General features: G+C 53.9%; 1 protein-coding gene across 13 annotated transcripts in view; it reads right to left on the reverse strand.

Annotated features, from left to right (window-relative positions):
- The window catches only part of MACF1 (microtubule actin crosslinking factor 1), a 335,178-nt gene extending 313,859 nt beyond the window's left edge, over positions 1 to 21,319 (reverse strand). For 9 of the 13 annotated variants that reach the window (XM_032432605.1, XM_032432614.1, XM_032432597.1 and 6 more), the window contains exon 1: positions 17,525 to 17,799. In XM_032432605.1, coding sequence (XP_032288496.1) covers positions 17,525 to 17,744 — 220 coding nt within the window. In that variant the 5' untranslated portion in view covers positions 17,745 to 17,799. Of the gene's footprint in view, positions 1 to 3,431; positions 3,569 to 17,524; positions 17,800 to 18,740; positions 18,827 to 20,696; positions 20,841 to 21,220 lie in introns of those variants that run through there. The other 4 variants (XM_032432505.1, XM_032432513.1, XM_032432494.1 and 1 more) reach the window with 4 other exon arrangements.
- Positions 21,320 to 21,661: the final 342 nt, after the last annotated feature.

Consider the following 21,661-nt stretch of genomic DNA (forward strand, 5'->3'; position numbering starts at 1 on the left):
AAGACTCTTTAGTTTTTTTGGGCTTTGTGAAAACACAAAGTCTAATTCCTCACAAAACAACTTACATATTACCCTTCTGCTTAACCAACCACCAGGAACCCGGATTGTATTTCTTTTTAAAACTTCTTCTCTAAAACCAAAAACTATGCCCGTATGTGGACTGCTGCTTCCATAGAGTTTGTCCCTACCCCAGGAAAAGAATCAGATCCTGGTTCTCCTACCTCTCTGACTGTTCTTCCTAGTTTGCTTTGGTGTTCACAAGGACCTCAATCTATTGAAAGGAAAACTATGCAACTGGCCCAAATCATCTGGATGAAATATTCCTCAAAACAATGCATGTCTCTTTTCTTTGTTTCCATGTGTACCAAGCAACCATCTGATTACTAGCTTCATAATCACTATGGTACAAGGAAAAGGGTGCCCCAGACAGCAATGTAAGTATTCCAATCACTAGACAGGTATGTCCTCTATCATGAATTAATAAAATTGACATACTCGTTGTTGTTTTAAACTTTCAATGACTCCCCGCTGCCCATGGAATAAAGCCATAAAAAAATCTTTACAAATTGGACTCTGATCCTTTACAGTATCATCTGCTCCCAAAACTCTTGCCCTTTAATCATACCCAACTACTCACATTCTGTTCCTCAAACCCCTCCATTCACTTTTACCTTCAAATCTTTGCATGTGGTATTTATTCCTGTCTTCTCCCCACCCTCCTCCATCTGACTAAATTCCATTCATCCCTAAAGGCCCACTCAAGGGTCACCTCCTTTGTCAAATCTCCCAATGAACCCCAAGTGGAAATACTCATCCCTCCTCTTGCGTCCACAGTCCTTTATATATACCTCTGTTCTAGCACTATAGTATCATAATTATTTGTCTGCATAGGTCTTTCCTTTGCTAGATGTGAATAACCAAGGGCAGGAACCAGATCTCATTCATTATTCTGGCATCCCCAGTGCCTAACACTGTGTTACTTGTAATAAATATTTAATAATTGTTTGTTGGAGAACTGAAAGAAGAACATATCCTGGCTCTGCTGGTTGCTACCCACTCTGAAATGTTAGAATAGAAAGTTATTAGCTAATACCTCCTGTTTGCTGGATAGTCAGGCTCTGAAAGAGCCTTTGGGATATTTAGGAAATGAGAGAGAGTGTTTATGTCCATGCTGAATCATCTAATCCTGCCAAAACCATGCTCACTACCAACACACAGGGAAATGGTTGCCAGGCACAATTATGGAAAATCCATGCCTGACAACCATTCCTAATACAGCTGCAATACATACTGTTCTACTCCCTTCACAATGCAAATGCATCACTTCCCTTCTAGCCTCTGCCCCTTCCAGGGACAGTTTATGCAGCTGAAAACTTTAGCTCTCCTTCTGAATACAAAAATCCTGTTTCATTTGTAGAATGAGGTGACTACAAATTAACAGCAGCAGAGAGAGAGAGAGATCCAAGAAATCTGGTGGCTAACCAATGAGAGTCAAGCACCCCAACATCATCAATATCTATTTCCCCAAGTCTCTCCAAAACTAATTCCTGTCTTTGTTCTCACAAACTACACCCCTGCTCACTCTATTGATTCCAGCTTAGGCAAAGAGTTCTCCTATAAAGGCAGTAAGGGGATTTCTAAGTCTGGAAAATGCAAGAATTCCATACAGCAAAGTAACAAAGGCCTGGATCCTAATCCACCCTGACTTCCCAGTGAGAATGGTGCGGGGAGGGGGGGGGGTGGAATTAGAAATTCTTCTGCACCTATCATAGAGCAGCCTGCACAACAATTCAAACGGCTCAAGTTAATTTATTTTGGCCAATCATTTTCGACTCATTCCTCCCAAAAAAGAGATCTGTGCCTGAAAAGGATCAAATTCCTATACACCTGATCACAGTCTTTCAGAGGAAACCAAACTAAGTGAGCCAGCTCAAAGGACTGAGCACAAGAGGCCTCTCCTGGAACCAGCCCTACTTCCCCCTTCTTTCCTCCTTTCATTTTTTAGGAATCCAACTTCCTTTCAGCTGGAGGCCACCAGCAACATGATCCAGTGAGGTGCTGAGATTTCTTCACCTATTTGTGTTACAATTCTGCTAGTTGTTAAAGCTGTCACAGCCCAAGACAGGCGCAGAGTGTCCTCCCTCTGAAGAGTGCAGTGTTGCTCAAAAGCCTGCAAGGAAACTTAAGGGAACCAACCATTCACTTAGCAGCATTTTTTTCAATGAAGTTCAGCAGCACAATCTAACCTCTTTGTGCTCTGAAATGAACCTACATTTCTTAAAAGACCACAGCGGGTTGACAGAACACTTGCTGCAGGCAGGGAAATCTGGACAGTTCACAGGAGCTGATGCAGAAGGGAAGGAGCAGAACTGCTCAGCAGGTCCCTTTTAGCATTTCACTTCTCTCTCCTGCTGCATTCCCGAGCAGAACTCTAATGCCACAAGGGAAGAAAAAGAGGGAGCGTTTTACAGCTTCTGCATTAGTTTCCCTTCACTGGGTAGGTGTCGTAAACAAGTATGCTAGACTCAAGCATAAGGGCTGAAGTTTCCTCTCCTTCCCATGAAAAGAAACTAGAGGCCCAGTCACAAGGGCGCCGCTGAATAAAATAGGAGAAAGTGCTGCCTCTGGAGTTTCTGGGGGAAATCTCCCTGCCTGGAAAGCTCAACTGCTACACAAAGCAAAGCCCAGGCCTGGATGTTCAAGATCAGAGCAGGGGCCCCCGGGGCCGCGCACCCCAGCCTCGAGCGCTAAGGGCACCTCGGGCAGCCGGGGACACGTCGAGGAGCCGCGGTCCGCAGACCCTCCGCCTGTCAAAACTTTCTCGCGGACACCCAGGCCTTGCAGGAGGCACTGGAGTGCGGGACTGCTCAGCCAGAGCGCCTCTGGGCTGCAACCCGAGTCGACCGCAAGCCTTTCGGTGGGAGGGAGAGGAGCGGCAGACCCCCGCTTCCACCGGCTCGAAGCCCCCGGGGCTGGGCGGAGAGGAGGCCTCACCCCCAAAAGTGCACACTCACCGACCCCGGCCGCCACGCGACGGAGCGGAGACTGAGGGAGACAAAGGGGGGCGAGGGCCCCCGGGCGGGCTCGCGGCCGCCCGAGCCTCGGCGAGGGGAGCCGGACACCCGGAGCGGACGGGGAGGCCCCTCGCGCCCGACTCCTCCTCCTCCTCCTCCCCGCAACTCCCCACGGCGCCGGGGCTCCGGCGGCAGCGCCCGGGCTCGCCTCCTTCCAGATAATAGGGCGGCTAATGTAACCAGTGCTGGGGAAAGCGCCGTCTCCCGCAGGCTTATCTCAACTCCGCAAATAAGCTGGCCCGAGAAAGAGCAGGTCCCGGGCCAGCCCCGACGCCGGGGTGGGCGCCACCCCGCCGGGCCGCCCGGCCCGCGGGGTCCCCGGCGAGCCCCCGGCCCCCGCCGCGCCGCCCGCCGCACCTTTGTAGCGCTCCAGCACATCCTCGTACGCCTGCACGAACTCCTTCTCCTGGCTGCGGTTGGCCGGCTGCTGACCCGGCACGTAGCCGGCCATGGCCGCCCGCGCCGCGCTCTCCCCGGGCCCCGGCGGGCGCCGGCTCCAGGCCCGCGCGCTCAGGCGGCGGCGGCCCCAGCCTCGGCCCTTTGTGCGGCTCGGGGGCGGCGGCGGCGGCGCCCCGGCTGTCCGCTTTCCGCTGTCCGCTCCTCACCCGCCTCGCCCCGCCTGGCAGTCGCGCTCCGCTCCTCTGCCCGCCCGCACCCGGCCGCTCGCGCTCCGCCGGTCCCGGCTCGCGTTTCCGCCTCCCCACCCCTCGCTCCGCTCCTCCCTCAGCCCGCCCCGGCGCGGCGGCGGCGGCGGCGGCGACTCCTCCTGTCAGGAGCGCCAGGCCCGGCCCGTTCCCGCCCCTCTCCCGCCGCCTCGGCCGCCCGGCGCGGCCCGGCCCCCCGGCTGCCCACGCGGGGCCCGGCTGGCTGCGGACCACCGCCCGCGGGGCAGGGGGCGCGGGCCGAGGGGGGCGGGGGCCGCGGGGCCCAAGGCCCCACGCGCGTGCGAATGAAGGGCTGGGCCGGCCGCAGCGGCGGGGAGACCACCGGGCCGACGCCACAGGGCGGGCGGGCACCCGGCTCCGCGCTGACCTACACCCGCCGCTGGGACAAAGGAGGGAGCCCCCTGGCTGGCCGAAACCGAGCCGGGCCTGTGCAGCTGCTAGAGAAGGGCCTAGAGGAACTGAGAGCAAGGGGGAGAGCGAAAGACGTAGGTAGATCCAGGGCCAGACACGGTCAGAAGGAGGACAGGGGCAGGATCCAGACAGGGCCGCAGCGTGAGGCCGAAGGCCACACTGAGGCCACACGGAATCCCAGAAACAAAGGGTTTTCCAGAAACGGAAGAAACTGAACTTGAAATGAGAGGGCACGCCAAGCACCATGAAGTAAACCAGGCCAAGGATGAGGAGCCCGAAGCTGAGAAATGACAACGGGGGGGTTGGAATGAAAACGGGATTCTGACCGCACGGTGGGGTGAGTAAGAGAGACAGTAGGACATAAATCGACAGAGGGAAAAGACCCAACAGGATTATGGCGCTGTGACAGCCATCAGAACAGAGAGACTTAGATCAGAAGGGAGAAATGTGGGGACCTGTTACGGAACAAAGAAAAGGATCCTGGAGCCTAACTGGTCAGTGATGAAAAAAAGAAGCCCAGTATTCTCTGTCAGGGGAAAGGAAAGCCAAGGAAGGAAACTGGTAAATACAGGTAGGGATTTATTTGGAACCATTTTGAGAAAGGGAGTTCCCAGTATCATCTGATCCTCCATTCCCCCGTGTATCCTTCAGTCCCAATAATTACAGACCGCACTGGGGGCCCATAGTTGTGAATGAGCAACTCGGGTAAATGCAGATTATCTTTTTGCCCCCATCTCCCCTCATCCAGCCATTATCCTCCAGGGCCTCATCAAGTCTGTTAACTTGATTTTTCAGGGGGTGGGGAGATGGTTGTGGGTGAAAAGTTAAGCTGGCTGATCTCACAATACAGCATATTAGCAAGTAAAAAAAAGAATTCGTGAGACATTGAGCAGGCAAAATTGGGACTTACGTTTCCATTTCAGTTCCTATTCTCAAGGTTTTTAAAGAGGAGCTTCTTCCCCCGGGGCAAGGCCTGCCTCTTTATAGACTATGAGTAGTGCCAAGTACTTGGTCGATGCTCAGCACATTAATAATAAGAGATGATGCTTTTCACTAATAGGTGCGCACTGGTTGTTTCCACATCATACCATGATCAAAAATCAGGTGAGCAAGTCATTCATCATATCTTTCTCCATCCATCAAGTTCTGCGGGCCTGCCCATGTTCTAGGCATGGAAATCACATAGGGAAGGGCCTAAAAGAGGGCAGACAGGGAGGGTCTTTGGACAAAGGATCATTTCCTTCCAGTTTAATCCTTTGTGCTTAAAAAAAGCTAGACCACAGTTTGGTGTCAGCTGCTAGTCAGTTCAGTTTAAGAAAAGGAGAATAAACTAGAGGTTTATTATTTTTCAAATAAGAGACTTAGTGGAAAATGCAGGGTGAAGGAGTTGGAGATTGATGGCATAAGCACATTTTTCGTAAACAGCAGAGAATATAGAAATGCTAACTCTGGGGACCTCGACTGTATCCGTGCTGAGTCATCTGCGTTTCCTATATTATTTTATTCCAGTAGGGCTAAGAAGGCCCAGACACAAATACACATACACACACCTCCACCCTCACCCCCAGACATCTGCCTCATTTTCATTACAGTAAATAGAAAAGTCCCGCCATCCCCTCCTGGGACTGCTACGTGTGCCACTTTGTAAGCAGGTTACTCAAGAATTGTGACCGAGGCTTGCCAAAAGTGAAGACGGGCAAGAAGGGAAAGAGAGTCTGTTCTGGGAATCAGACTTTGTTGAAGGCTTGGGGGACTTAGGGGGGGAGAGGGCAAGAGGTTGAGATTCCTCTTAAGAAACATGGTAATCAAGGAAGAAAGTTCTGGTTTGGGTTGTGGCTGGAGGGCTTCTCAGACTCAAGTAGCTTTCTTGACAAGATTTGCATTTAAATGCTCCCATGAGATTTTGAAGTAATGAATTCTTGTAATGAATGGAAAAGGGGAAGTCCACATGTTTGGCTGATGTTTCTGTTTTATACAGAGAAAATTTTATAAGGATAGAGGAACAAAGCAGCTGCTGGGGGTGGGGGAAGAAGGAAGACTATGAAGGGGAGGTTTCTGGTTTTTTCCAAGCAACAGTCTAAATTTATAGCCAGACCACACAATCAGGACAGCTCTGAGGCTTTCTCCTTTTGGTCTATGATTTTCCTTTGCTCCTGATGGCAAGACTGCTGTTGCATTTCTAAGGAGGCTGCAATGGGGAATCCGAAGGACGCAGGATGTACTCAGAAGGACATCTAGTGGGAGGAAAGGGTAATACAAGTAAATAAAGCCTTATTTTTTCCTCCGTGTCCTCCCCCCACTTAAGGCTCATCAAGGGGCCCTCTCTCTAAGGTCCAGCCTCTTTCAACTTCTTTCAGCTTCTCAAACGTGTTCTCTCGCCTCAGGGCCTTCCCACCTGCTCTTCTCCCAGGCTGTAACCCTTCACTGCTCTCCTCTTTTGGCCTGGCTCATTCCTACTCACACCTCTGCTGAAACTCCTACAGAGAAGCCTGCCTTGATCCCCCGGATTAGTAGATCCTCCCTCCCCCTCTACTCCCCTTTGGTAATATCCATCACACTTGAACCTATCAGTTCCATGTCTTTCATCCTTACTAAACCATTAGCTCCCTGAGGACTGGGGCTGTTGTCTGCCTTGTTCACCACAGGACCTGCATCTAGCAAATGACCTGGCACCTGCAGGGCACTCATCAAATATTTGTTTAAAATTTTGATTCAGTGGATGAATGAGTGGATCAGAGATGATCCTAAAATACTCAGCTGCCTGTGGCTTCTGACTAGCTAGAAGGCCAGAGTATTTAAGAAGAGAATATGCTTGTCTCTCACAGTATCCCTTACCTGTGCCTGGCATTCAAAGTCCTCCATATTTTTTTTTAAGATTTTATTTATTTATTTAATTGACACAGAGAGAGAGAGACAGCGTGAGAGGGAACACAAGCAGGGGGAGTGGGAGAGGGAGAAGCAGGCCTCCCGCGGAGCAGGGAGCCCGATGCGGGGCTCGATCCCAGGACCCTGGGGTCATGACCTGAGCCGAAGGCAGTCGCTTAACCAACTGAGCCACCCAGGTGCCCCTAAAGTCCTCTATATTTTGACATCTACTTTCCTTTACAAGCTGAACTCCCATGATACCCTCGTGTGCGGCGTCTTCCCCTATAATCAAACTCTGAGCCTTCGCCTGGAATGTCCTCTACTCCCCAACTTCACCTAATGAAATCCTACCCATCTTGAAAGCTCACCCCAAAAGACATGAAGTTATTTTTAATCAACCCAGGTAGAAGAGACTCTTCTCAAAATCCCAGCCACATTTTCTTTCTCTCATTCCCGGGGCTCCAGCCACATGTATTGTGGGTGTTTGCATCACTGCCTCCTTAACGTCCTGGTTCAGAAGTTCTTTGAGGCAGACACATCTCTTTCATCTTCCCTCATCTTAGGACCTAATACAATGCTTTGCATCTAGTAGATGTTCACGAAATATTTGCTGAAGGCATAGATGTCTCAACTGAAGACATGTGGGGGTGGGGGATGTGGGCTGGATCTGTGATTCAAGACAATTGAGAATCCAATTTAGTGTCCACTCAGTGGCCAGGGGTTTCAGGTGCAGAGAAGAAAGAAGAAAGTGAAAAATTATTTCTCCTTCTGCTAGTGCTCCTCCTCCAACCTCTAGAAGGTTTACTCCCAGCACTTCTTCAGCTTGGCTCCTACTGCTGCATTATTTTACATGTGTTAATGGATGCTTTATAAATAAATTCTTTGCTAGTAGTGTGTGCGTGCATGGGTGCGTGCGTGCGTGCGCACGCGCTCTGTTCCTCCTTGCAGGGGTAAGCTGTTTCCTGTGCCTTTTACATTCCCCGGTAGTAGCTGGAACCAGACACTGAAGGGGCTGCCCCAAGCCCTATCCTTCAGCTAGATCTTGGAAGAATATCATCCAGTTCTAGTCTCAGGACACCTGCCTCCAGGCCCAGCCCCATCAGCCTTTCCATCTCCAGCCCAAACTTCCTTTCCTCCCAGGCCCTGGAAACACTTAACTAAGCTTTGCCTCCAGTTCCCCAGTCCACTATGGGGTAGGAAGCCTTTGCCCACCATCATGCTGCCCTCTTCTGTTCAGAGAGTGCAACGTCGCTAATTTAAGAGGTCTGGATGGTGCCAGCCACCCAGGAAGACAAGATCCCTGCCACAGGCAGCCCGTCACCATAGCAACCCTCAAAATGGTTACTCAGCCATCTGGGTTACTATAGCAACTGGCCAAGTCTCTCCACCTCAGCCTCTCCCTAGGCCTTCTCCCCTGGCTTGTCAGAGCCAATGCCAAAGAATCTCCAATCCTTACTGGGCGAAATGAGCAGAAGCTGGACCCCTGATAGGCAGCTGTCCCAAAGGGGCGTGGAATGCCTCACCCGCCCCGGGCTTCCTGAGGCACAGTGGAGATAATGGGAGTTAAGGCACTCTGTGAACCTTGAAGTGCTGCGCAGATGTTAGCTATTATTAAACTACCCTTCCCAGTAATGGGGGAGGCAATGGGTTGCCCTAGGCAGAGCTAGTGGCATTCCCCGGTGTGGCCCCTTACTGGCTGGGAGACCTTGAACAAGTTACGGGACTCTCTGGGTTTCTGTTCCATCTATGGTGGCACATCTGCCTCCTAAAGTTGTTTTAAGGATGAGGTCAAATAAAGCCTGTAAGCTGCTAAGCACAAACCTGGCACCGGGAACATATCAATAGGAGCTAGGAAAGCTATTGGCCCCTCTGCGGTCTCCCAGGCTTTCTGTGACTATAACCATTTTTTTTCTCTCTCTCTCTCTTGAAGGAAACAGGCTAATGCAAGCCCCACTCAATCAACCACACCCAATCTCCCTTCTTATTCATCCTGTGTAGGGCCTCTTTGGTTCCTACCAAACAGGGCTGTAGGCACTCTGCACTCTTTGGGGGAATTGGGAGGTTCCCCAAATTAGGAGCTGTGGCTAACCCCTCCACTTGAAATAACCTCGCCTGGGGCACCTGGGTGGCTCAGTCAGCTAAGCATCTGCCTTTGGCTCAGGTCATGATCCCGGAGTCCCGGAATCGAGCCCCGCACTGGGCTCCCGGCTCAGCGGAGGGCCTGCTTCTCCCTCTGCCTCTCACCCCACTCGTGCTTGCACGCTCTCTCTCTCTCTCAAAAATATAAATAAAATCTTAAAAAAAAAAAAAAAGGAAATAACATCTCCTCATCCAATACTACCTCAGGACAGAAAGCTCTAAAGGGGCAGTGACAGGCAGCCTGGAAGCTGAGCACAGATCCCAAAAGAAGCCCCAGAGAGTGGTGGCTGCTCATGTGGAACAGCTCACCAGTGTCAGGGCAGGCCTGGGATGCAGGCCCCTCTCACAAGACCAGAATTCCTTCCCTTTGTGATTTTAAATACTTCAATCCTATTGCATCTCAAGTTCAGTCTCTTAAGACTGAATCCTCGAAATCCATTTTCAGGGGACTTCCTTAATTACACTGGCAGCGTCCTGATTCAAACCCAGGGTCCATAGGTTTGAAGTGGTTTAGGAAAAACAGACAGACACCATCCTCAGAAATCAAATTTCCAGACACAGAGCCAGGAATGCTTGAGCCTAGCTCTGCGTGTTCTGGGAGTAGGGCATGAACCGCAAGCTGGAAAGGGCCAGAGGATCAGATAAGCAACACTGGAAGGGACACATGACGCCCGGGGCCCTGGCATTCGGAAGTCAGAATCCCGCATGATGCCTCTGGGAAATGGGTTAAGTGGGACAGTTCCAGCTCAGATATGACTACTGAGCAGATAAACCAATATATTGACTACGGGGGGTAAGGCAATATGATAGTTTAAATGTGAGGAGGTGAGAGTATGTGATTACTGGAACTTCCATCTCTGTAACTAGGGAGGCAGAAGTGAAGTGCGTGAATGAAATAAGATTGGCCATGAATCGATCATTCTTGAATCTGGGTGATGGGGGTTCACTATACTATTCCCACAACTTTAGTATATGTTTGAAATGTTCTGAAGAACGCGGGGAATTTCGAGTTAGGCCCACTTGAGCCACAGCAATGAACAACTCCAAAGGGCACACTGCACGTGGGGTGCTCCAGGGGGCGCCATACCCATTCAGCGATGCTGAAGCCCAGCTCCACTAGCAGCTTAGCGGCTGACCTCAGACAAGTTCCTTCACCTCCCTTCTATAAAGCAGAGAGAGTAGCAACTAGTTCCCAGGGTTCTGGGAGGACTGAATGATATAGGCACACATCTCGGACTCAGTACACAGTAGCTTTTACAACTATTATTTACTAGGGGATCCCGGCTGGCATCAGCTCCTAGGAGTTCCTGGACTGAGTCCAGAGTTCAAATCCCCAAGCCACCCTCTGAATTCTTTAATTCCTAACTCCTACCGGCTGTTCTCTCTTCATTTCCCTTCTTTCCTTTCTACTGATGCCGAAGAGAGGAGAACAGGAATAGAGAAACAAGCAACAGGGATATGCCCTTTCTCTTCAGGTTGTCCTGGCAAAGGCCTATTTCTTTTCCAAGGGCCAGATCAAATGCTATCATAGCGCTAAGCCAGCATAGGGTGCAGAAGTAGGAGGAAAGCCTTCCCTCTCAGCACTTCCAGATAACTCCAGCTTGCCATGTGGCAGCTCAGGCTGCATGCTAGCTGCCTGCACAGGAGGGACCTGGGTTCTGAAGCCCAGTCAGAGCCTAGCACAAAGCAGCTCTAGAAATATGTGGTAAACAAGTAAGTGCATGATCAATGAATAAGCAAAGGAATGAATCGATGCATGCATGAATTAGCAAACAAGTTTATGAGCAAATGAGTAATATTCATGAGAATGGTTAATGTGTATCTAGCGCTGATTACATAGCAGGCATTGGGCCAAGCACCTCACTCCCACTAGCTCATTTAACCCACCCCACAAGACTCCCACCCACGGTGGCACTCTTGCTCCCCCATTTTAACCGTGAGAAAGTGAGGCTCAGTGAAGTTAGTAATTTCCCAGGCTCACCCAACTGGCAAGTGATGGAACTGGAACTGGGACTCCAGCTGACTCCCAAAGCCATGCCCTTGAGTGAATGAATGGAAGAATGAGCACGGGAGGGAGGAGACGAGTAAGGAGGGAATGCAGAGGGAAAGGCATGCCCAGAGACACACCCCCTGAGGCTCCAGGCAGAACCTTCCCCTAGACACAAAGCAAAAGCCAGGTATCTTCTTGGGGTAGGGGTGAGACACAGCTGAGGACAGAAACATCCACCCATCATCAGTTTTCAGGTTCCAGGGGCTGCCAGACCGTCTCTGCAGCAGCACCCTAAGTCCAGGCAGAGATTGCAGCCAGGTGCACCAGTTCTGCTCCTGCAGGAGCGCCAAGGCAGGGCCAGGAAGCTGGCCCACTTCTAGCTGACAGGTGGCAACAGGCAGACCCAGGGCCAAATCACGGCAGGTCCTAGCCGCAGCAACTGGTCGGACTCAGGATAGCACCTTGGTGATGGTGGGTTATTAATACTCCCCCCCAGATACGTTCACAGACCTCCTCCCAGGGGGAAGGCTGCTGGAACAAAAGAAAGTGCCGCCCTAGATTCCGCGGCTTGGTCTGCTCCTCTGGTGCCATGTCATCTCTAACCCCGTGGGACTGAGAAATGACAGCCTTCCGCAGCCCCCAGATGAACCAGTCCTTCCTCCGCATTCCTAACCTCAGTCCTTAGCTGCTCCAGAACAGAAAGGCATGAGTCAGACTGCCATTCCAAACCTGTCTCAGTGTCACCTGGGAAGTCACTAGAAAGGCATGATGGGAAACCAACAGCACAAAGCCGACACCTTGCAATGTGGCAACCACCTTCCTTCACCAGCTGGGGTCCCACAAAGACCCTGAGCCTCAGAGAAAAGACAGTTGGGCTGTCTTTTCAGCTGCCTGCACAAAATTCTGCCCACGTGGTCACTTTCCATCCCTGCAGCTACTGTGACCCAGATTCACTTTCAGAGGGCTGGGGCTGAGCTGATGGTGTGTAGCTACAATTCATTCTGCCCCACTTTCATGGGACTCTCCTGCTGCTCTCTCCTGCTACTGAAACCAAGCTCCAGGACAGGATCAGGGACTCCTGAGGGTACTGCCAGGAAGAAGCTAGCAAGGAAGAGGAGGCTCCTTCGGTGCAAAGGTCAAAGAGCCTGGCGCAAGCAAGACTGGTGGCTCTGGAATAAGGGTTCCCAGTGGAATCGGTGTTTAAGGCTCCCTTTCCCACCCCTGCATTCCTTTCTTCCCAACATGGCGTGGCCAGGAAAAAACCATTTCCACCTGCCCTCTGACCAAGCCCTAGTGTGAACAAAAGAAAGGGGCGGAATTAAGAGGCCTGAAGCTCCTCCCTTGCTCATCTGGGAAACTGCTGCCTTCCTGGAGACTCCACTGCCTCTTCTAGTGGCCCAGAGAACTTACAAGGAATGACACGCTAAGTGCAGGAACAGGCATGTTAACCCGTGTTGTCTAACGCGTTCCGACTCTCCTCCAATGACCATTCAACGCAGATGCCATCATTTCCCTTTTACAGCTAAGGACTCTGAGGCTCTAAGAAGTGAAGTCATTCGCCCGAGTTTTCTGACTCCAGGTCCACTTGTCTCCATAAATGAATGAACAAGCAAAAAGGCTCCTTCTCAGAGCTTCCATCCCAGAGGAGAGATGCATGGGCGCAGAGGTGCGGCCCCTTCCTCTGACCAGGCATGTGCTCTCAAAGGCTGTCTCCGCAAAGGCAAGCCCTTGAGAGACTCCAGCAGCCGAGCTGAGCTGACCTCTGATAGCAGGGCAAACCAGCATCAGAGCTGCATCTCACAGCTCCCACTGGGCTTCTAGATTCTAATAAGCCCATGCTCTCAGAGTGAGATCCTGGGGCAACAGCAGGCAGGGTAAGATGGGGACTCCTGTCTATAGCAACCTCTAGATCTGGTGGCGGAAACAATGAACTCTAAAAGAAGGTCAACTGAAACAAGGGCTGGGCAGAGATACAACTGCTGTCTGACTGGAGGGATCAGGGAAGCCTTCCTGGGGGAGGCCACACTGGAGCAGATGTTGGAGATGATGATTTTACCAGCACCTGCTGAGGGGCCCCCAAGAACAAATCCGATGGATGCTTTCTACTGGTTAATTAGGAGGCCAATCCTTATCCCTGAGTCCCTGTGCTCCCCCTCTTTCACAATGCACGCAGCAATGTAATTATTTTTTCCCCGCTATCCTCTCAACCAGACCGAGCTCCGTGAAGAAGGGACCACATCTTCAGCCATCTTTGATTTTAGTATATGTGCTGCCGAAGCGAGCACTTCAGCCATCTTTGAATATCAATGCTAAGAACAGGGAGGGTCCTGAAGATGTGATGGATGAATACCCGACGGATATAGGTGGGTGGTGAATTCCTCCGGCACCCAGCCCAGCCGCAGCCCAAAGAGGATCCCTTCTTCCAGACACTTCACTGCCATCTGCAGGAAATTTGTCATAATAAATATACAAATCCACAATGACAAAAAGTAGGAATGGCGCCCCCTAGAATTGTACAGTGTGCAACCGTGTGACACTCTGTCCTATACCCAGCTTTTCCCAGGGCTGGGGGGGCTCTCCACAAGCCTCAAGAGATACAACCTTCTTTCCTCTCTTGTGGGGTTGTGCTTCTTTTTTTTTTTTTTTTTTTTTTTAAGATTTTATTTATTTATTTGCCAGAGAGAGAGATAGCAAGAGCAGGAACACAAGCAGGGGGAGTGGGAGAGGGAGAAGCAGGCTCCCCGCCAAGCAGGGAGCCCGATGCGGGACTCGATCCCAGGACCCTGGGATCATGACCTGAGCCGAAGGCAGACGCTTAACGACTGAGCCACCCAGGTGCCCCAGGGTTGTGCTTCTTGCTAGAGTATCTTCCCCAGTCCCTCCCATTCCTTGTTGCCCCCCACCGATGGATGAGTAAGGATATCCCTAAAGCTGGTCACCAACCACAGAGAGCCAGAGGTCTTCAAAGAGGCAAAGTTTCAGAGATCTTTGTCTCTGCCTTTTTATAGGCCAGGATCTTGAGACCTCTCCCAGAAGTGATCAGAAGAGTTCTCAGTGAGTCTGGAGACCAGTTCAGCTTTTTATTTTGTCACCTGCAGAAGATTCAGCCTGGCCTGGTTGCCACACGTTGCCTAAGGAAATGAAAATAGCAGTGTACCCAGAGTCGGAGGATCTGTCTCTACCAGAATGTTGACTACAGGCAAGTTGTTTAAATCCTCTGGGCCTCAGATCCTAACACGTGTCCTACCTAACTCACAGTTATTGTGAAATCTCTATGCAAACCCAAACACTGATCAACAGAAACAGGCTTTCTTGTTAATGGACTATTGTTCCATTGTAATGTGGCTAGGCTTAAGGAGTTGAGAATAGGGCTGGCCAAGAAGAGAGAGGGAAACTGGCGGGAAAGGATGAGGATGGGAAGAATCGGGTTACAGCATGCATGGAGCCCCCAGAACCTGTTTGGGCTTTGTAGACTGAGATCAGCAGGTTTCTCAGCCCTGACACGCCTCTCCAGTCCGACATGTGTGACTAGCAGCGCCCCCCTTCCCCATCAGGCCTCTCAAGCACAGGACACTGAATGGGTCCAGGGAAGGAGGGAGGTCTCTGCATTTGGTGAGACTGATTCGGACAGCCCCACTTGGCTTCACACCCAGACCCACGAGGAGGAGAAAATTGCATGGGCCACAGCTGGCTCCCAGGGCCAGACTGACTTCATTTCCTCCCAGAATGAAAGTTGTAACTTCAGAGAGCCTCAGAGCACCCGGGGTCTCCCAGACATGCCCTTCCTGCACCTCACAGGAAGTAGTCCCTGCAGAAGCCAGGCTGCCTTTTAAATAACCCTGGTCGAGCCCCCACCACATTCCAAAATCACAGCAAGATTTCAGCCAGGCCCTGAAGCAGCCGTCCTGCCTCTTCTCTGCTGCTGACGAAACACGCCCAACTGCAGTACACGAGTTATTTTTAACCATGACAGTCTCCACATTTTCAGCCTCCCTGGCCCAGCCCCCTCCTCAAGACTGTCATTTGGCAGCATCAGGAGGTAGAGAAGATCAGCATGGATGCGGAAACACAACACAGCGCCCGCCGTCCCTCGGCTTAGTTGACCCAGCAGCATCTTTAGGGACGTTTCCTGGGGCCGAAGCCCTCTCAAGTCCACTCCACTTCTGTTCTAGACTTAGAAGGTTAAACAGCGGGCAAATCATCCCGTGGGGCCCCTCAGAACAGCTTGGAAGGGGAAATCATCACAAAGGGACCTATAAGTATGTCCATGTGGTGGAGGATGGGGCTAGAGAGCATATGGAGGGAGAAGGAGGCCGCCTTGAAAATGAGAGCTTTGTGGGTCCTGAGACCCCTTGTTTGGGGCCCCTCAAGGCTGGAGACAAGTAAAGCCCTCCCAGCATCCTAGAGGCAGCTGGGAAACTCTACGCGCTGGCTGGTGCCACAGGCCCAAAGGTCTTGAGAAGGACCGAAGACCTTTCTCCAAGGGCTTCCTATTGCCTGCAAAAGGAGTGCAGACTCTCCAGCCTGCCTGCCAGGTCTCCTCTTTGGAAGTTCACCTTCTGCTAGAACCCTCTCCTCAGGACTTGAGCCCATAGAACCCTCTCCCTACCTAGCATTCCATTACAGCCCACTGCCTGCTCCTGGATCACAATCGGTCACATATTCTCCCCTAAACGCTCCTTGCACTCCTCCAGTCATTCGGGGCTTGTTGATCTCCAACATGCACAAGGCCCCATGCAAGTAGCTGGGGGCAAACACGTAAGCAAGACACGGTCCAGTGTAGCTAACAGTCCTGAGGGATTGACGGGTTCCCTGGGAAATAACTGCCATACTGTACGAGGAACACAGGGGAGGGAAAAGCATCAATAGGAGAGCGGAGGAGGGAGCTCTGGATATCGCTGGGGGTATTGGGGACAGACGAGGCGGCACTTTCCCAGTGCCCTGCAGAGAAGAAAGCTAAAGCATGGAGGTCTGAGCCTGCAAGACGCACAGCTCTAGGGGTCAAGGTACAGCTAAGTGTGGCAAGGTGCTAGCAGAAGGTGAAGCTCAAGAGGGGGCCTGATTCCAGGGGCCTCTATTCCACAGGCAAGGAAGAGCCACAGAAGGCTTAGAAGCCGCTGAGTAACAAACAGGATCAGGTTCGCACGTTAGAACAAAATACTCTTGTGAGTCACGTGGAGGAGGGGCAAGAGGACGAGGAGAACCGCGAGAAGCCGGTTGGAAGGTCCAGGTGCCGGGGCACAAAGCAGAGGCGGGCCGGGGGGCGCATTACGTGAGAGACACAAAAGAGGGAGCAGGACAGGCCTTGGTGATGGAATGAAAGCGGGTGATGTCACTGAACTAGCTGCCGGCCCGGCTTTGTCTAGCTTTGCCTCTGCACTCGGGCCCAGCGGCGGGCGGCTGACGCTGAGCACAGCCCGCGGAGGCGGCTCCGGATGCCCTCGGAGGAAGCAGCTCCGAGGAAGCAGCAGAGGGAGCACTCCGCGACCTACTCCGCTTTCCTGAGCCAGAAACCGTGCTGAGAGCTTTACATACATTATCTCATCCTCAAGGCAGCTCCGCACGGGAAGCAGTCTCAAGCCGAGAAAAGTGAGGCGCAGACAGGACAAGAGACTTGCCTAGAGCCACACAGCCGGCGGGTGACAGGACCGCCGTCCAGCACCTCCTCTCCGGCTGCAGAGCCCGCGCTCCTGACCGCGGCCCAGCGCGCTCCTGACCGCGGCCCAGCGCGCTCCTGACCGCGGCCCAGCGCGCTCCGCTGCTTGCAAAGGAGAAGCGGGCACCTCCCCCAGCAGCAGGCAGCCCAGCCCTCGCCAGGCACCGAGGGGACGTGTGTACCACGTTTTCAGAAAGCAAAGTGAGCGAAACTGCCCTCTCCGAGGACTTATTCCAAGGAAATAACTCGACAGAAGTCAAGTGTTATTATTCATAAAGATGTTCTCTGCAGCACTATTATGGTAAAAAAAAAAAAAAAAGTAGAAAATGAGTAGGATTTTTAAAATCATGAAATGTTACACAGCCTTTATAAATGGTAACTCTAAAGCCTAAGGTGTAATGTGGAGAATCGTTTGGGTATAAGAGTAAGTGAAAAAAAGTCAGATCCAGAATGGTGCTGCGTGGGGACAAAGACAGAGAAGGTGCAAAAATGCAACCAGGTCTCCGGCTAGCTCACAGGGATGAGGAGCGGCAGATTCTACTTGTTCGGGTTTTCTTTGACGTTATGCCATCATCTTTCCAACAGTAATAATGCCAAGTTGGATTCCAACTGGCTTGTCAGAGCGCTCCGAGGAGGCCCCCTGCACGACTCGCCCCCCAGCGCGTAAACACGGGCCCGGTCTCGCCTTGCCTCCCGCCACCCCGGTCACTCGGGCCTCTCTTACCAGCGACTCTGACTACGGCCCGCTCCGCAGGGTCCAGCACCGAGTCCTGGCTCTTCCGCTTCTTCTGCTCATGCAGTGGCAGGTTCCAGGGTAAGGTGTCCCCGGGGGGACATGGGGACAGGCTCCCTGACCTCTCGCTCCTGTAAGACCGCTCGCTCCGGCAGGACCGCTCGCTCCGGCAGGACCGCTCACTGAGCGTTTCTTCGTCTGAGGAAGACATCGCCCAGCCGGCAGGGGCTGCGACGGGAGGGCCTGGGAGCCCAGGGACAGGTGAGCTGTGGGAGAGAGGAGTGCACGTGAACAGGCGAAGGGGTCGTATAAGGCACACTGGGACTTGGGAAGCAAGTCCTAGTTCTGCCACTGACTTGACCTCTTCACCTCTCTGAGCCTCAGTTTCTTCATCTAGAAAATGGGATGATGAGAATACACGGCAAAATGAATTCACCGGGCTTGAGAGAAATCCCATGAGGTAATATGTGTGAAGATGTTTATCAGTCTGAAAATACTCAGGGCGCCTGGGTGGCTCAGTTAGTTGAACGTCCGACTCTTGGTTTCGGCTCAGGTCATAATCTCAGGGCTGTGGGGTTGAGCCCCTAGTCAGGCTCTGCGCTCAGCAGGGAGTCTCTTGGAGATTCTCTCTCTCTCCCTCTCCCTCTGCCCCTTCCCCACTCTCTCGCTCTCAAAATAAATAAATAAAATCTTAAAAATAAATAAATAAATAAATCTGAAAATACTCTGTAAAAGTTAAGCTCCTATTACTAGTAATCGCTATTATTGTTAGTTGGTACATTTGGAGCTTTCAAGTCCCACAGATCGTAAGACGTGGATTCAAGTTCTACCCTGGGGAAGCCATTTGACCTCTGAGCCTCAGCATCCTCATCTATAAAATGGGGATGATGATAGCGCCTACACCTCACAGGGTTGTTTGCAAAGCACAAATGAGATCCTGCAGGTAAAGCGCTGAACAGTGCACGGTGTCTAATAAGCACTTAATAAACAGCATCTACTGTTACATTCCTGTTCGACCTACCTCCCAGGAATGTTGTAAGGATAAAATGGGGCAGCAGATGGGAAGTATTTTCAAAAAGCTAAAGCACGATCTCACTGGCAGGCATGAAACAAAGCATGGGCTAGAATAGACAGAAATTCTACATTTCTCCCATTCCATCTCTGGCAAGTCTATTGGGAAAAGTACTGAACTTGAAGTAAGACCGACCTGCGTATCAGCTCTGGTCTGGCCACTTTACAACTGGTGTGGTCTGGGGCAAGTCACTTCACCTCTCTGAGACTCAGTTTCCTCATCTGCAAAATGGGGGCAATATTTCACCTTAGAGGATAGTGAACATAGTGAAATGCAAATATAAAACTGGCTGGCACCACACAGGGCACACAATGGGTGTTAGATAAAATGTTCATTAGCTTATTCCAAGGGCTATTGTGGGAATAAGTGGCACAGCATGGGGGTGGGGGAGGTGGTACAGAAAGTCAGTTTTTCTGGTCAGTTTAGCTAGTGGAGAGATCTGAACAGAAACACAACCACTCTGGGGCCAGCTGGGCTCCACCAGCCAGACTGGGCAGCGATCCCTCAGCCAGGCCAAGCTCACTTCCCAGAACCATCTGCTACACATGGCCCACCACCCCAACGGCCTCATCAGAGCCCGGATGGTGCATGCCTTCAGCTACTAGCCTCCCTGCAGGTCCCAAATCCAGCTCAACTAACCAGCTCTCACTTTGGCTCTAGGGTCCAGGTGGGCAGGAGACTGTCGGTTTTCCCTTATGGGGAATATCTGCACCTAGGGCTATGTGGAGAGCATGAGGTGGGAGCATGGGAAGTATTTTCCCTAATACATTTCCCTAAATGGATGGACACCATGAGTCTCTGGGCACAGCTCCTCCTGGATTCTGGGAACGAACCTCGGCCTGGAGGCAGCAAGGGGCAGGGACAGGCTCCTGGGTCATTGGCAGATCCCCACCATAAGCACAGAATGGGAAGAGATAACAAAAGAAACATCAAACGGTTGCAGGAGGCCTCCAAGCAGCCTCGGGCAGACAGGAACAGCCCTGCCAGGGCACCTCCTGTGCCAGAAGCGTTCGGGCCCTCTTCCCATGGAACACCAAGAAGGATTCCAGCCACAGAAGGCAGGAAAGGACCCAAGTTCTGGCACAGCTTTGCCTTTTATCCTAGCATTTACCCCCTCCCCGCAATTACTTCTGGTGCCCGACTCCCACAGCCAGGTCGGAGGCCCAAGAGACTGCCCCCGCCTCGGGGGAAATTCAGGCCAGGCTTCCTTCCCTAAGGTCAGCCAGGGCCAGGAAAACACGCCCCTCCTCTCAGACCACCTGCTTCAAGCCAGAACCGCCCATTCCTCCCCAAGACGCCCATTTACTACAAAGGCCTGCACGTCCCCGGCCTCCTTCCGAGGAGACCGGCCCTCCCCGGCTCTACCCGGGTCAGTCAGCCTACCCTCGCAAACACCTGTTTGACCTCGGGGCTCTCGCCCCACCCCTCGGTCACCTGAGTCACTCCATCAGCCCCCGATTCACCGGAGCGCGCGCCCACGCCCCCAACCCATTCCCAAGGCCATAGGCCCGGTGCGCGACGGGCTCCTCACCTGGCGCTCGCCCGCTGCGGCCCTCCCGCCCCCGACCCCCGCCCCTTCCCCGCGGTGGGGGAGGGGCGCGCCCGCGAGCCCGGGGCGCCGCGGGTGGGTCCGCGTGCCCGCCGCGCGCGGCTGACAAAGAGCGGGGCCGCGCCATGCGGACGCGCGACCAAGGGCCGAGCGGGCGCCGGGGCCCGCGGCGGAGACCTGGGGCCGGGAAGCGCCCTCCCCAGCCGGGCCCTGGCCGCTCCCGCAGCTGTCTCGCCCGGCCCGGGAGGGCTCGGTGTCCCATCTTCCCGGAGAACACGCCTCCCTCTGGCCCGGGCAGCGCCCGCCGCGAGGAGACCCCCCGCCCCGCGCGCTTGGCGCTCCCGCGCCCCGGCCGCCGGGGCTGCAGGTGCGAGGCCCCGGCGGCCGCGATGCCGGCGCCTGTCAACCCGCCTCCCCGCTGCCGCCGGCCGCCCGGGCTCGGGCGCGGCCGCCCCGCGCCATCCAACACCGCGCCCCGCCGCCGCCGCGCACCCGGCGGACAGGCAGGGAGCCTGCAGCCAGCCCCGCGCCCCGCGCCTTACCCTGGGAGCCGGAGCAAGGGACAGCGGCCGGCGGCAGCAGCAAAGACGGCGGCGGCGGCGGCGGAGCGCGCCCCGGGCTGGAGCGCAGCGGAGCGGAGGGGAGCGGCTCCCACAATGGCCGAGCTCGCGGCGCCGAGCCCCCCCCCCCCCCCCCCCTAGCGGCCGCCGCTGAAGCGGAGCCGGCGCAGCCGCCCCACCCGCCCCCCCCCCCCCGGCCCCGACCCCCCCCCCCCCCCCCCGATGGCGCCCCCCCCCCCCCGCCCTGCACCCCACCCGCGGCCGCTGCCTTGCTCCCCGCGCGCCCCTGCCCGGCCGCAGCCCGGCGCCCCTTCCGCATTGCCCCCGGTCCCTCTCCCTCTGGGTCCCTCCCCACGCAACTCCTCCCGTGCGGCCGCCGGGTCCCCGGGCCAACTCACACCCCCACATTCCCCGCCCTGTGCTCCCGCGCCCTCTCCGCCCGGGCCCCCGCGGCCGCTCGCTGACCCGGACCTGGCTCACCCGCCCGCCCCTTTGGAGCTCCTCACCGCCGGTCCCCGAGTCGCTGTCCCAGGCTGCGGGGCTGCCTCTAAGCCCGGACCTGCTTCTTGAACGGCCCATTCCCCTGCCTGCCCCTCCTTTGCCCGCTCCCCCCAAACCCACATTCTTCCCCTGCTCCTGGGGCTTCTACTTCCGCTCGGGAGAGCGCCCAAGCCGGTCCACATACCCGCTGGGCTTCTGGATCTGAATGTAGGAGGGATCAGAAGGAGGCCCCATCTTGCCCACGGGGTAAAGGGCAGAGGGGAACCAGGCCCCAGGCGGCAACTCAGCCTCTTGTTTAGACAGCACCAGCCCCATTCAGAGCCTCTGAAGAGGCTGCATCTACTGAGAAAACATTTATTGAGCTGCTTCTGCATGCTCCGCCTAGTAATACAGAAAATAAGAGCCAGGAATGCCTTCAGTGCTTTCATAGTACAGATAAGTGAATA

This window comes from Phoca vitulina, unplaced genomic scaffold (assembly GCF_004348235.1).
Source record: "Phoca vitulina isolate PV1807 unplaced genomic scaffold, GSC_HSeal_1.0 scaffold2, whole genome shotgun sequence".
Classification (NCBI taxonomy): domain Eukaryota; kingdom Metazoa; phylum Chordata; class Mammalia; order Carnivora; family Phocidae; genus Phoca; species Phoca vitulina.